Source organism: Quercus lobata, chromosome 5 (assembly GCF_001633185.2).
Source record: "Quercus lobata isolate SW786 chromosome 5, ValleyOak3.0 Primary Assembly, whole genome shotgun sequence".
NCBI classification, from domain to species: domain Eukaryota; kingdom Viridiplantae; phylum Streptophyta; class Magnoliopsida; order Fagales; family Fagaceae; genus Quercus; species Quercus lobata.
Window position 1 is genome coordinate 50,815,187 of NC_044908.1, and position 16,084 is coordinate 50,831,270.

The 16,084-nt window shown below is 34.0% G+C and overlaps 1 protein-coding gene across 4 annotated transcripts; it reads left to right on the forward strand.

Annotated features, from left to right (window-relative positions):
* The first annotated feature begins 648 nt into the window (after positions 1-648).
* LOC115990047 (probable LRR receptor-like serine/threonine-protein kinase RFK1) lies at positions 649-15,864 on the forward strand. 4 transcript variants are annotated; one of them, XM_031113908.1, is made up of 26 exons: positions 650-821; positions 922-1,012; positions 1,970-2,141; positions 2,432-2,503; positions 2,646-2,714; positions 2,794-2,865; positions 3,179-3,250; positions 3,361-3,432; positions 3,572-3,643; positions 3,747-3,818; positions 3,925-3,996; positions 4,100-4,171; positions 5,293-5,361; positions 5,653-5,718; positions 9,414-9,476; positions 9,569-9,616; positions 9,785-9,834; positions 11,484-11,726; positions 11,805-11,872; positions 11,948-12,146; positions 12,868-13,014; positions 13,896-14,014; positions 14,085-14,295; positions 14,600-14,837; positions 14,965-15,115; positions 15,247-15,864. In XM_031113908.1, exons 1-26 carry the CDS (start codon positions 738-740, stop codon positions 15,631-15,633), a joined length of 3,051 nt encoding a protein of 1,016 aa, XP_030969768.1. In that variant the 5' UTR covers positions 650-737; the 3' UTR covers positions 15,634-15,864. The 4 variants fall into 4 exon arrangements, with proteins under 4 accessions (XP_030969766.1, XP_030969767.1, XP_030969768.1 ...); XM_031113906.1 differs by having other exon boundaries at positions 649-821; positions 11,484-11,872; XM_031113907.1 differs by having other exon boundaries at positions 649-821; positions 9,788-9,834; positions 11,484-11,872.
* The last annotated feature ends 220 nt before the right edge of the window (positions 15,865-16,084 follow it).

Here is a 16,084-nt window from a genome sequence, read left to right on the forward strand (position 1 = left end):
ATGTGCCCTACAACAAATGAAAATATGAGTTGAAAACACAAAATCGTGTCTTCAATGCACGCTTTCAATTGTTTGCAGACGTATGTGTGTGGACAAACAGGTATGTACAACATACATTGCCCGGACAAAAATATCAAATCAGGATTTATGGATTTAAATGAAGTGGGATGTGACATTTTTCGGAGAAGGAAATACTGCCTTTATGTAGGGCCTCGACCCCCAATTAGAATTCACCGCTACATGTTGGCGTTGTTTATGGACTTTGCAACTCAACTCGATTTGGGTTTACCGATTGCCACTGTGTGCTTCAACTCTTAGAAAGAGCCAGCGAGCAATTGACGTTGAACACTTGCACATGCATATATGTTTGGCGGAGAGTGAAGTGAAGTAACTCATACAGCAATGAAAAGCGTGTCAAACACTTGTCTTTATTAATGTTTTTCTTAATGAATTATGCTTTAGCTCTTTCTCTCTTGGTTTTGTGGTTTTGTTTTAAAGCTAAATTGAATCAAAGTAAAGCTAAATCAGACATACCCAAAAGCCAAAATGAAGAGAATAAAATACTCACACTATTCACAACTCGCCAGGCTGTGAAAATATTACAAAATTTATTGTCTAATGGGTGAGACAGGATTTATATGATAATTTTAATCCCACTTGGACATGAAAACAAAAAACTGAACGGTGAAAAGGGCACAATATTTTGACAATTTGTTGCAGTCACACACGCAAATTTAATGCAATACGATAATGTATTGTATAATTTTGTTTTTGTATGCTCAGAGCTTTGGACTGTCTCAAGCTTTTACAAAACCAAAAAAGTCAGTGTGTACAAGCAAATCACTTTTCAAAGCATACTTTTAAGTTGTACTAGTACCCTTCAGGAGCCAATAGTTTTGACTGTTTCCGACCATCATGCAGGGAAGAAACTTCTTCTTTGTCTTCATGATTATGGCGTTTAGTTGCTTCTGGTTGAAGAGATCCGCAGAGGCACAGGTGCCCCAACAAGAAGGTACCAGCTAACTCTTCCATTCTTTATATCTCTTGTTTTTTGGTGGGGTCTATAATACTTCCATTCTAACTGTTGAGGAAAATGAAAATTTTGAATCTTTGGAAGTTGGTCCAACTGGGTGTCACCATAACTGGTTGGACTAGTTGGGTTGAGCTTGTCATTTTCGTTTGAAGAAACCGAAATAATCTTCTTGGTGATCAAAAGGATAAATAGGTGTTTTTGCATTGAGATATATATGACTATAGAGTAATTCACTAGCGTTGATTTTCTGGTTGTCTGTGTTTAGAGTGTCTAAGTTCTATTCTCTGTGGTTTTGTCACGTCCTTATTGGTCTGAAAATCACATAATTATAAAAAATTGATTTTTCCCCCTTATGGAGTAATCTACTTTGAAAACCCAATTGTAGTGGTTTTTATAAGTCATATTGAGTTATTACTTTTCATATTTTCCTCCACAATGTTCTGTATGGAAGAAGTGATTTGGAGAATTGTAGGAATTAATTCATGAAATTTGGTTGATAAAAGTCTAAATTTGTTATCATTTGGGAGTTCTAATTAATCTCCATCCTCTAGTTTCTATTTGATTATGAGCTGATGTTTCCCTTCAAGCCTTCAAGGAAAAAGAAAAAGAGAAAGTTATAAACAAAATGGGAAATTAAACTTAAGTGTAGAATGGTAGAAATGTCCTTGATGTTCCTCTTATTTCTCTTCAAGTCTTGGGTATTTATAACCACTGGACAAGGTTAAGCTAACTGTGTTTCCAATCTAAAATTAGGCAGCAAAAATTGTATTACTCAAGTGAGAAGATAAATATCTTCCTTGGTGCTTTTTAATGTAAATTTTAAAGTTCATGTAGCCAAAATAGGGAATTAATTTGAATTGCCATTGTTTTACATTAGTGCAGTTGTACAACACTGATTTGACATGTTATGTTTATTCGATTGTGGATGTTGTTTAGTTGATGCACTCAAAGAAATAACTAGTACGATGGGTGTGAAGGATTGGAGGTTTGATGCTAATTCTTGCCAAATTATTGGGGTAACACCAGAGCCACCTGAGAATGCTGAGAGCAGCATCAACTGTGATTGTCACTTCGAGAACAACAACACTGTCTGTAATGTCGTAAAGATGTATAGTTCCCTCATATTATTACTAATTACTTATACTGCAATTCTTCTATCTTATGCATCATTCTATGTCTCCACACAATGGATACAAGTCTAAAAGTTACTCATCTATATATTGTTATTGTAAATAATATGAAAGTGAAAAAATTTGTTGTGGACCATACCTTGTAAATTTAGTCCAGTAAACATTATTTTTAAAAGCAATCTGTTTAAATCTCTTAGCATGTTATCATTGATTTACTTTTCATGATAATAGTTGCCAAGACTCAATATTTTATTTCTCATGTGTATAGAGTGCTAAAGGGTTATAGTCTTCCTGGCATGCTTCCACCTCAACTTGTCAAACTTCCTCAGCTCCGAGAAATGTAAGTTCGTTTTGAAATGCTTCAATTACATGTTTGATGGTAATATTTTGCAGCACCAATTTCTAGCACAATTCACAAGGTTTGAATAAAGACATTTTTTTCCAGTGCTTTTCAATTTACACCAATCTTCCTCTAATTGTAGTGATTTTGCGTACAACTATCTCAACGGAACAATACCACTGGAATGGGCTTCAACACAATTAACTTTTATGTGAGCTTTTGTAAAGTTATATTGATAAAATTTATATCTATTTGCTTTTATCTTAAATTAACCAGCAAGTGATGTGCAGCTCTGTTCTTGTGAATCGCTTATCAGGGGAAATTCCAAAGGAGTTGGGAAATATTACTACTCTCACATACCTGTACGTTTTGAACTTTGGTTTAATTCAATCATGTATATCTTGGACAATGGACATTTATGGTGATTGAAGTCTTTATGAATGGGTTACAGTTGTGAAATGAAGTAGAAAGGCTTTGGTTTTCTTGTTAAATGTATTGTCATGACCTCAAAACCTATGGAACTTTTCATCCTTTATCTGTTACCTAATAGTTTTGATATCCCTGCACTCCATAGTGACCTCTTGGAGGGTTTAATCATGTTTTTTTTTCATTAAGCTTTCTTAGTAATCTCAATATTTCGTTTTTTAATTTTGGTTTTTCCCCCTTTTGAAACAGGTGCCTTGAAGCAAACCAATTCTCTGGCATTGTTCCTCCTGAGCTTGGGGATTTGACCAACTTGCAGACTTTGTGAGACGCCTCATTTCTTCATTTTGGTGTTCTATAATTCTTAAATTTTCTCTTCACTTTTAACACTTTTCTGAAGGGTTTCGTTCATTGCTTCAATATTGTAATTGCAGGATGCTTTCCTCCAATAATTTGACAGGGAACTTGCCGATGGCCTTTGCTGGGCTGAGAAACCTAACAGATTTGTGAGAGTTTATTATATCCACCTCTTTTTATATATTTGCCTCTCTTTAAACCATAAATATCCACCTCTATTTATATTTGCCTTTAAAGCATAAATATCAACTTGTGCCTGATCAAAAATCATTTTATTGCTCAATACAGTAGGATAAATGATAACAAATTCAGAGGAATTATACCTGATTTCATACAGAATTGGAAACAACTGACAAGATTGTGAGATCTTTGTTCTTTTGAAAATATCTCAAGTTCTTTGAGTTTTAATGGTAGATAAGTCTAAATTTAGCGTATATTCTCATTCAAATTTAAATTCTTGAAGAGAAATGCACGCAAGTGGACTCGAGGGACCTATTCCACCGAATATATCTCTTCTGAATAATTTACTTCAGTTGTGAGTAAAAAGCCTTCTCATATCCATCTAGGAACTTGATATGATGTGAGTTTGTTTTTGTATAGTAATCAATGGTTTTGGCTTATGGTTTGCATCCTTTATACAGGAGGATTAGTGATATAGATGGGCCAAATCAGGACTTTCCTATGTTGAGAAACATGGCGGGCATAGTAAGATTGTATGTTTGGAACTTACGTTGTCAAATGATATAAATGTTTGACTTGATGATGGTCAATTTGATATAATTCGTCAATTTGATATAATTCAATTATGTATTTTAGGGTTTTGAGAAATTGTAAGATTTCTGGGGAGATCCCTGCATACATCTGGACAATGAAACAACTGGAGATGTTGTAAGTAAAGCATCTCAAGTATTAGAGCATGGTGTTTCCTTAGTTAGCAATGTTTGAGTTATCGTTATTATAAGTATATATTCCTTGATTTGGATGGTGTTCGAAGATACAAAGTAAACATGCTTTTGTTTCAGTGAACAAGAAAAATGGAGGCAATTTAAATGAATGGAAAAACATAACTTTTCTTTCACCTATAAGGTGAATTACTGTTAAGTATTTATTTCACTTATACAATGTAGACATTTAATCAATGTTTTGCATTTAATTGATGAATAAAGCTTGGGCAGATATCATTGTAGATATCCAATATTGGGATTTCAGAATTCTGAATGTTTATAAGCATTTATAGATTCTAATGGTTGTCATTGTAGATATGCAAACGTTAATTGACACTTCAAGCTTTCAATTGGCACTTAGAAAAAAACATAGTAAAAGATTATACAACAAAGAAAAGTGACATGTGAACATTACAAAATGGTGTAAAAAACCTCAAATGAAAAGAAAGATTGTAAAGATTTTGAATAATAAGGTAGAAATAAGTTCTAACTCTAATGTTAAGAATGATAAGAAACAATCAGGCCTTCCAAACTATGAATATCGCATACTCCTTAAGAAGCCATATCACAGAAACTGTAGATATTATTGGGAACATCATTTTATATGTAGGCAACTCATACACATACTTATCATAATTACCTAACACATGGACGTAAACTTATGTACACACCTGTTGATATTTGATATACATAAAATTGATCAACCAATTTAATCTAGAAACATCAGAAACCTATAGGATATAAAAAAGTTATGACAAATTGATGAATTACTCATTTCTTTCCCTTTTAATTTAAATATATTCTCAAATTTCTTGCTGCTATCATTTTCAGTTGTTTTCTTATTACTATTGTCTAGTTTTCTTCTATTTTCAGGATGGCAATAGATTAATAGATGCATAACATATTGATAGAAGCAATGCTTGCTTTCAAGAGAATGATGCCTATTGCCTTGTTAATTAATGTAACCTTTTTTAATTACAAAAATGTACTACATTTTAACATACCCGGTTGGTAAATTTCCCAAGGATTGATAATGATTATTCTGTCACTTTGTGATTATGATAGGGATGTCAGTTTTAACAAACTGGTTGGGGAACTTCCACCTAGTATAAAGTTAGAGCGCCTGAGATTCCTGTAAGTATATTGAAATATGGGCGTATTTGCTTACATATTAAAACTAGTAAGCATTTCATTTTCAAAGTCTGGAGGCCTCAGATTTACATAGCCACAAAAGTGAAAACAAATGCTTACACAGATGCATGCACGTGGTTCACAATTCTTATGATTAAACTTGCTTTCTGGTACAGAACCATTTCTTAGTATGCTAGCAAATGTAGGCTTAGATTTTCTGATTGGATTTGTTCACTTGCTTTCGCATTCTAGTATTGGTATATCATACTAAACTTCTGATGTTGTTTTTGTTAGCTTTTTAACTGGCAACTTGCTAAGTGGAAATGTGGGAGACTCGGTCTTGAAGGAAGGAAGTAATATGTATGTTTCCTATCTAGGATGCTTTTAATTTAGTTTCATCTTTTTGATATATTTGCTTTCTACCTTTCATTTGGTGTGATCCCCTTGTAATGTAATTTTTTTTTCTCCTTGTTAAATATTAACAATGAAATACAGGTAGTTAATAATTTGAGGCCAATGCACTAACCATTCTAGGGATGGAGTTTGTAAATCCCCTAATTTTTGATATTCATTTGAAATATTCTATGTAGACCTTGTGTGTTCTAAATGCTCTGATACCGCTTAAAAAAATCTGTTTTAGACCCCAAACACTTAAGCAGCAGCTTGATTGAATAATTTATGATCTATTTCAATGGATAATACAAACAAGTATTTCAACCATTGTTATAGATACCAAATCAAAAGCAATGAAGATATAAAGCAGTAAAAGGAACACAGATTTTGTAAAGAAGTGGAAATTCAATGAAGAACCTCATCAAAGGAAAAACCACTGTAGGGGTCCAATCCCATAGAAACTCACTATAAGAAATAGTAACAACTGTTTACTTACAAAACCTTTGCACTACTAGATTCTCTATTGTAACCTTGGGATGAAATCCCCTCCCATTGAATCTTCCATTTCCCTCCAATTTTCATTTAGATGTAAGACACAACATTTAAAATTCAAATAAATGCCATGTGTCTCACATCCGACTAAAAGTGGGAGGGAATTGGAGGGTTCAATGGGAGGGGTTCCTTTCCCAAGCTAAGTTACAAATACCTATCTCGCCTTCCCACTGCAATGCCCCCAAAACCTTTAGATTCCTGTAAAAGACATTTGCTCTCAGCATGGTATAATATTGATATGGTAGCCTCTCTCCACTCAATTTGTACAACAGGGGTTGGTTTTATATAGGGAATCATTAGGTTAAGTCATGTGGCCTTCACAGTCAGTGTACAGTTTGAGTCAATTTTTCTTGAGTGAGTGTCAAGTGAAATCTCTTGGAAAGCATATTTGTGTCAACTTCAAAAGGCCATATTTTACTCATTTCAAATCCAAATTAGGTCAAATTTTTGAAGCTTCGGGCGTCTACTTTCCAATGAAACAAGTTTCACTATGAAATTCATCATGATACAAGTTATATAGGCAAAAGAGCATCAACTCATCGTCTTTGAGGAGATCAAAGCTTTATCTTCTCTTAGCAGCTTCTAATCCAGACTCAACCCTAGCACAATCTTATTGATACAGTGAAATTTGATATGTTTTGGCACTAGAATTTGGCAACACTCAACAATCTAAAACCTAACAGCATTTGTTTTACGTTATTAAGCTCATAATGTTCTATCTTCTCTTTGTTCTATCATGAGACATTAGGAGTTTTAATAAAATGATGTTCCTTTTACAAAAAATCTCAGTTGCAATAAGATTTCCAAATATTCTTTTAGAGTTAATATTAATAATTAAATCATGTTGACTTGAGAATCGCTACATGCACTAGGCTACTTTTCACATCTTAGTCTCAAGGCAAGACACACAAATTTAATATTAAAGCAGTTCAGTAGGGCCTTAATTGTCCATCCTGCCTTAAGACAGGACTGTTACAACTTCATAGTCAACAGTTATGGGGCTTTTCAGCATGTACTCAGAACTTAGCTTTCAGGAAAATTTAGGAAAATCTCACTTCCAATTTCTTATACGATGTCAAATTATATAAGGAGACACAAAGAACAAATTATATAAGGACTTCAGAAACGAGTAATTCAGCTTCACCATACTCATTCAGAAACGGTATCAGATATTCTTTTTGATTGGTGGAATTGATTGGGGAAATACTCATCAAGTATTTGGAATTTAGTTCCGTTGTGCTTAATGTGGTGTATATGGAAGGAGCGTAATTGGCGGACATTTGAGGATATAGAAAGATTGGGTGACTAGCTGCTTGCTTTTTTTAGTGGGTCTTTGTTTGACTGGTCTTCAGCTTGGGGACCACATCTTGTGATTCCCTACCCTTGTTCATTAGTTCTCTTTCTGTTTGTAATTTATTTCTTTTTCTTGAATTTTTTTGGACTGCTTTGTGCTCTTTGCATAAGGTAGCTTATTATATATACATCTTTCTCACTTATCAAAAAAAAAAAAAAAAAACTCATTCTTGAGCCTCAAAACACTGGTCATTCTGTTCTCTCCAAAGACACCGCATTAGGCATAATGGAACAGCTTGCCAACTCCCCCCTTATTCCTCCGACAAACCTCCTGCCCCTTCCAACATGCCAGCATATCTTGAACTAAATTCGGCATCACCCAATAGACTCCAAATATACAGAAAATCATACACCACAATTCCTTAGCCATTTCACAATGTAAAAATAAGTGATTAGCATTCTCCCCATACTTCTTGCACATGAAGCGCCACTCCATTATAACAATACCCCTCTTCCTTGTGTTATTGGCTGCTAAAATCTTCCCCAAAGCCACACACCACGAAAAGAAAGCCACCCTTGGTGTGGGATCCTGGCTTTCCGTATACTTCTCCTAGGAAAATTTAAGCCAACCCTCCTCAAAAGTCTATAATAGCTCTTCACCTGGAAACCTTGGTTCTTCGAAGTAAGCCACACCAACTTATCTAACTCCTCATACCTGATATTTGCTTGGGAAAGATCCTCCAATAGCTGTGCCGCAGATTCCATTTCCCAATCCTGAACTGCACAAATGAACGCCAATGTCCAAGTGATCTGTCCAGACCTGATCTCTGCACGATCTGTCACTATCTCTTGCTATTAAACACAAGTTGGATACCTATCCTTGTGTGGAGTCATGCCAAAACCAAACTTTAGTGCCGCCTCCAATATCATATCTAATGAACTGTGTGAAGTTGTCCCAGCTGCCTCTAATATACTTCCACAATCCCACTCCATATGACCTGCTCACCTCACCCGAACGCCAAGGTCTTGAAGGGATGGGAATTGTCAAGTATATGACACCATCTTACACAGATTGAGACAAATCAAATTTACATTTTGTATTAGTGAATGCAGAGTCTAGAGTTCTGTGTGTGCAATAAGAACGTATAATACACATATAGGTTTACCAAAAAAAAAAAATACACATATAGTGCTCAATAGTTTACAAGTAATATCAACTATCTCTGGCAGCCAATAACAGAAAATTTTGGTACCAGATACTATCAACCAACCCAAATGCAATTCACGTGTACTCTACCAGTGATTTTGTTGACTTAGTAGCTATTTACTTGGCCTTTGTCTCAACACTTCATTTTTTTTTCTTTTCCTTTTAATTCCTGCTCTTCATAAATGCACAATGGTAGATTTGGTTAGTGCTAAGATTAATTTCAAGTTTGATTTTGGATGTGAAGGTTTCTTTGCAACATTATCTCTTTTGAATTATCGAACATTGTTGCTTCAAATACTTCCTTTTGTTATCCAATTTTTTGCTTCTTTTTTTTTTTTTGTTTTTTTTTTTTGTTTTTTTTTTTTTTTTGGGTGGGGGTGGGGAGGGATTGATGTCCTGAAAATTTTCTCCTTTTCTGTTTTGAAATCAATAAAATAGTATTAATGTTATATCCTGATAAGACATGCCTCTTGGGTTCAAATATTTATGAGATACTAAATGCTATTACTAAAATTCAAATAATCCTTTTTTTTTTTTTTTTCAGTTTGGTTTGGTTTATTTATTTATTATTTAAAGAATTGACGTTGTCTTTTCCAATGCATTGCTGCAGTGATCTTTCATACAATAACTTCACATGGCAAGGCCCTGAGCAACCAGCTTGTCACGAAAACATGTCAGGCTACTTGTATGATAATCGTTTACTTATATTTTTATATTTGATATGGTTTAAGACTGAGATCTTTCACCTCATATTTTTTTTGTTAGGAATTTAAACCTTAACTTGTTTCGAAGCTCTTTAATTGATGATGATGTGTAAGATGCCCTTTCCCACACTTTTTCATTGATTTATCTTCTTGTTTCTTTAGTTCTGTTATAATTTCTCAAGTTTACCAATGAGAAAGAAGGTTAATGTAAAGTGTAGATTTCATTTACTGAATGTTGTCCATTTTCCTACTAATTTATTCTTTTGTACTCATTCAGTAGTAGAAGGCAAGATCCTCATTGCTCGAAGAATTTCAACTGTCCACGATGTAAGGATAGGTTTCTGGAGTTCCATAATCATTGATTACTATGAAAATAATGTTAATTTTTCCAATTCAATTTTTGAATTTGTTCATAAGAGAATATATGTATCAATCATTTCAGCCCGTTAAATGAAAATTGTTTAAGGAATTCTACATATATTAAGTCCTTTCATTCAAACCAAAGAAAAACAAAAGAGATTAATGATTTGAGTAATTGAGCTTGAACTTTTGCTTCTTCAGTTTTGAAATCAACAGGAGAATATAATGAATCTTTAAAGCCTAAAAAATTTTAACTCCACAAGGTCTTCTAGATTACTTTTAACTCTAGATGCCTTTTGTGAGTTTTGAAACATGGGGAGATTAGACCATTTTCTACTTTTCAGAGTTAGCTTGGGTTATGGAACTGTTTTCAGAATGGATTGGATGTCTGTGCGTGGCGTCTTTACTTTAAGCTGTAGGATGAAAAGATTTCACAGGATGCATGGTGTGGGAAGATGCCTTTTCAGCTCTTGTTTTCTAATTTATTTCCATCATTCAGTATAACTGTATAAGTGAAAAAATGGCTAATTATAGGGGCTAGATAGGATTGATCTTACATTCAAATCTGAGGTTAGTAAAATTGGAATCAGAATCAGTTGAGGTTTCAGTCCTTATGCTTCTTGATGTTCAAGGCTGCAGTTTTGATGAAGATAGATGTTAGAAGCTGAGCCAAAAGTCATCTGATTGAGTTAAATTTGGCTATAAGTTATTGTTTGTTTTGGGAATGCAGTTCTTATTTGCGTTGTTATGGTGGACAATTTGTTAAAAAAGAGGCAATTTAATATCAGCTGATGTCATTTGTAAAGAAAGGGAGGACATTATCATTTGTTTTGTATTGTCGCTAACAATGGTTCTTTTTCTGTCCTCCTTTCTCTATCTGGGTTTATTGGGTAATGCCTGCATTAGTGATAAAGATTTTGGCAGCTTGGAGATGAGGATTTAGAAGTATGAGTCAAATGGCATGGTTTGTAATTCCTCGTTGTTTGTTGTGGTGAATTTGGAATGAGAGGAAAAATATGGTATTCAAGGCAGTAACTCCAAAAGTACAATCTATCTTCTTTTGCTGATTATGGCACTTTCCTTGGATATAATTGAAACATCGAACTAGTGGTCAATTTGTATAATTTTTTCCTTTCACTCTTTGCTTATCTGGTGTTTCTCTTGTATACCTTTCGTTCGATAGGGCTACACCCTTTCTATCTAGCATTTCTCTTAATCAGATTTGTAATGCCCAAAAAAATGAAATCGTAAAACTTGACAATATGACTAGAATAGCGTGATTCATTTTCTAAAACCTTATTCTTGGAGAGAGGAGAGAAGACCTTGAAATGAAAGTGAATCTATAGTTTTTATGATAGCTTGCTTTGAAGTACTTATGAATTGCTAGAATCACTGAAAAATATAGCAAATGACTGGCAAGTGTGTGCGCGTGTGTGTGCATGCATGTGCACCCTTGGATTGATATCTCAGTTCTCACTATACCAATGTGAAATCAATTTAGCATTCTGAAAAAAAGAAAAAAGAAAAGAAGCTGTATAAAATGATGACCTCCATATTGTTGCATTATAGTTTACATGTAAGCTTGCTTTCTCATTTTTCTCTACATATCATGGCAGATTTGAATTGTATGCATGTCAATTCTGGTGGAAAGGATGCAACCATCAAGGAGAATAAAACAAATTTTGTATATGAAGGAGATGGTGATGTTGAAGGTGGTGCTGCAGAATACTTTATTAATGGCAACAGTTATTGGGGATTTAGTAGCACTGGAGACTTCATGGATGATTTTGATTTCCAAAACACACGTTACACTGTGTCTCCGCCATTATCAAATATCTCTGAATTGTATACAACAGCACGTAGATCTCCTATATCACTTACTTATTTCCATTATTGCTTAGAAAATGGGAACTACACTGTGAGTCTCCATTTTGCAGAAATACAGTTCACAAATGACAAGACATATAACAGTCTTGGGAAGCGTATATTTGATATCTACATTCAGGTAATTGGTCACAATGATGAAAATATGTATCCTTGATGTTGCAGATTAAGGTTTAATCAGACCACTTTGTTGCAGGAAAAATTAGTGTGGAAGGATTTCAATATTGAAGATGATGCTAGTATTGCTCAGAAGCCAGTAATAAAACACGTATCTAACATTAGTGTGGTAAACAATGTCTTAGAGATCCGATTCTATTGGGCTGGTAAAGGAACGACGAGAATCCCTAATAGTGGAGTTTATGGTCCCCTTATATCAGCTGTTTCTGTGGTTTCCGGTGAGTTATTTAAGTGAATATCTCTCCTTTGTCATTTTAGAGATGCCGTGTTTCTGAGGGCCCTTCTTAGGACACCACTACTTGATGGTCCTCAAATCAATTCCCATGATTTCCAACAAAAATGTAATCATAGGAATCTTTTGGTGAAAAATTAAATTGCAATGCAGTTATTGCTCTGACACACTTGTGGAATCAGGATAATTATCTCCAGTTCAAAAGTATTATAGAATATGTTACTTGTGAGATTAGGACGGTGCAGCACTATATTTCCTTTTAAAAAAAAAATTTGTTCTATGTGAGGCCCTTGCTTTCAACTGCAGAAGTAGCTGATAATTAGTTATTAGCCCTTATTGGTCGATTTCAGGTAGATATGTTATGCTTTGCATTTAAATGATTGCCTAGGGGTTAGTGGTTTGATATGCCATGTACTGTAGTATATCTCTTCTCTACCTCAGGTAGAATGAACCTTTTAGTTTCAATTTTTTGATAAATCAAGAATTTTATAGATTGTCTTCGGTGGGAATTTTAGTTTTGATTTTATGACTAATGCTTCAGTTTAAAAAACCACCCCATGTGCATTTTCTGTCTAATTAACAAATAATATATTTTCTTTTTCTTGATGTTTTTGTCTACTTTATTCAATGAACATATGGGTGGCCAAGTTTCTGGGTCTTGTTCACTTTTAATTGGTTGCTTGTGAGGGTGATTTTTTTGTGTGCAGATTCCAAATTTTGTTCAAATGGTGGAACCAAGCGAAATGTTTATATCATTGCTGGTGTTTCAGTTGGAGCATTATTCTTGTTACTCTTTATAGTGGGAATCCTTTGGTGGAAAGGCTGTTTGTGGAGGAAGAAGGGGAGAAAAGAAGGTGCAGGCTTTAGTAGATGTCTGATTCTAAAATATATTTAATTGCCTCTACTTAGTCAACTTTAACAAGTAATTATGCAAAAAGAGTAGGCTGTCTTGACTCTTGAACTTTTGCAGTTTCAGTTGCTAGAGAATTTTGTGCAAGTGTGCATAATCAATTTTTGATACATAATATTATAAGTTGTTTGCTTAATAACAACATCTGGACTATACTTAGCTTCTAGAATAGTTTCAGTATGCAGTGAAATATCTACAACATTTTTCTCAAGGTATAGTTTTATGTTGTTTAATTACACAGAATTGGTTTAATATAATGGAAGTTGTTAGAATTATGGTCAAGTAATTAAATTTACCATTTCCTAACAGTTTATGCTTTTGGGGCAATCGATAATTTATCATGGTATTTGAGTAGAAAATCTTGAGTTCAATCCCTGTTCCCATTCTTCCTCCCATTTAGAATGTTAAAAATTCCATGTATTGGACCACACTTAGTAAGGGGCAGTTTGGGACTACACATGAGAGGGATTGTTAGAATTATGGTTAAGTGATTAAATTCACAATTTCCTAATAGATTAAACTTTTGGAAAAATTGGTAATTTATCAGGAGTATATGAGTTAAATAGATTTTTTTTTCTTCAATGAAATTGGTTGTTCAAAATTGTTAGGGTGGATTTCCTTTTTACTGAATTCGAATTCACAAGTTCTGGTTCAAGTGGTTGAATTATTGCTGTTTAATGATAAGCTCCTGTGTAGTTACAATGAAAATTTTTAATTTTAATGTATCCGAGCATATCATCTTTCCTTAAGTGTAACTCAAGAAAGTAATTACAAAGAAAACTAACAATTCCTATCATACTGCTTCATATGTGCCTCCTTGAACAGATATTAAAGGACTAGAGTTGCAGACAGGAACTTTTACCTTAAAACAAATAAAAGCTGCCACTAATGACTTTGATTCTGCCAACAAAATTGGAGAAGGTGGTTTTGGTCCTGTATACAAGGTATTACTCTGACATGGTTGATCCCATTTGAGTATGGATTTTCCTGCTTATCTGACAAGGTTGGGTGCAGGGTCAATTACCTGATGGTACTGTCATAGCAGTTAAACAGCTCTCATCTAAATCAAAGCAAGGAAATCGTGAATTTCTAAATGAAATAGGCATGATTTCTTGTGTGCAACACCCAAATCTGGTGAAGCTTCATGGATGCTGTATTGAAGGGGAGCAATTATTGTTGGTCTATGAGTACATGGAAAATAATAACCTTGCCCGTGCATTATTTGGTGAGTATTATGTAATCTTGGTTAGCACTGAGCTATTATGAAATTTTTTCATGATTAAAATTTAATTATATTGAGCAAGAATTAAGTCAGGTGAGCTTATCTGGCTTTCAGATTATCCTTGGATTTTATTTTTTTTAATGATTTTCTGGTTGGGCAGCTCTATGGGATTTGAATTTGAATTTTCTGGTTATTGGTTTCTTCTTATATTTATGCTTTTTCAATGAATTTCATTACTTACGAAAACGAAAAAGAAAAAAAAAAAAAAGATTTGAGATGACTTATCAATATTTTGTTCTTACTGTAGGTCCAGAAATCAATCAGCTTAAACTGGACTGGCCTACAAGGCTTAAGATATGTATTGGGATAGCAAGAGGCTTAGCTTTTCTCCATGAAGAATCAAGAATCAAGATTGTTCACAGAGACATCAAAGCTACTAATGTGTTGCTGGATGGTGACTTAAACCCTAAAATATCTGACTTTGGATTGGCTAAACTTGATGAAGAGGAGAAGACCCACATTAGCACCAGGGTAGCTGGAACCATGTCAGCTCCCATCTTATTAATAACTTCTAGTTATTTATGTTAAGATTTTAATAATTAAATTTGATGTTTAGAAAATTTTTATAAACTTTGGAGTTGAATCCCAAGACATTGAGATTTTGATTTGCAGAGGATATATGGCACCAGAATATGCATTATGGGGTTATTTGACCTACAAAGCAGATGTTTATAGTTTTGGAGTTGTGGCCTTAGAAGTTCTCAGTGGAAAGAGCAACAATAATTATATACCAAGTGACAATTGTGTTTGCCTTTTAGATCAGGTACTTTCTAACTTCATATCCCTATTTTATTCATAACACGTTATTAATGCATCAATTATTGCTTACTGATTGTGAAACTACTACCAAGTGGCAACAATTGCATGATAGTAATTGGATAATTTATATTACAGGCCTGCCATTTGCAACAAACTGGAAACTTGATGAAGCTAATTGATGAGAGCTTGGGGTCAGAGGTCAATGCAAAAGAAGCAGAAATTTTGGTTAAAGTAGCTCTTCTGTGCACAAATGCATCCGCATCACTTAGGCCTACCATGTCTGAAGTCGTAAGTATGCTTGAAGGGCGAATGACTGTTCCAGACATGATTCCTGAACCAAGTACCTATAGTGATGATCTAAGGTTTAAGGCTATGAGAGACCTTCATCGACAAAGGGAAAATCATAGTTTGAGCAAAAGCCAAACCCAAACCCAAAATTCAACAACAATCCATACATTCTCCTCTCCCACTGTATCTAGCCAAGATTTTTATGAAATCAATCCAGAATCTAGTACTGTTTAGAGTGATGAGCATTCCGATTAGTTCCTCATTGAGCATAGTGTTTATTCTTTAACTCTATACCTGACTTCTTGTGGCTATTACTAAAGCTTCATCTATACACATGGACATGATTTGGCATGATAAATCATCCGGGAAAAATTTAAAGTAGGGATGCACTAATATAATGTAATTATTTCTGTATAAATGTTTTTTAGGATAGAGAGGGAATATGTAGGGATTTATTTATTTTCATTCTTTCTTGTGTTCTATTTATTTATGGTAAAAATAGTAAAAATTGTAATTTGCTGTGTTACATTATTTTCTATACCATGAAAATTTTAAAGTGGGGGTCTTTTTTCAATCATGGTACTACAACTTGAGAAAATTTATGTCTCCATTACCTCTTTAAACAATTTTTTTTTTTTTTTTTAAAATCAAACTAGTTGAATTTGAATATTACTTGGGAAATTCT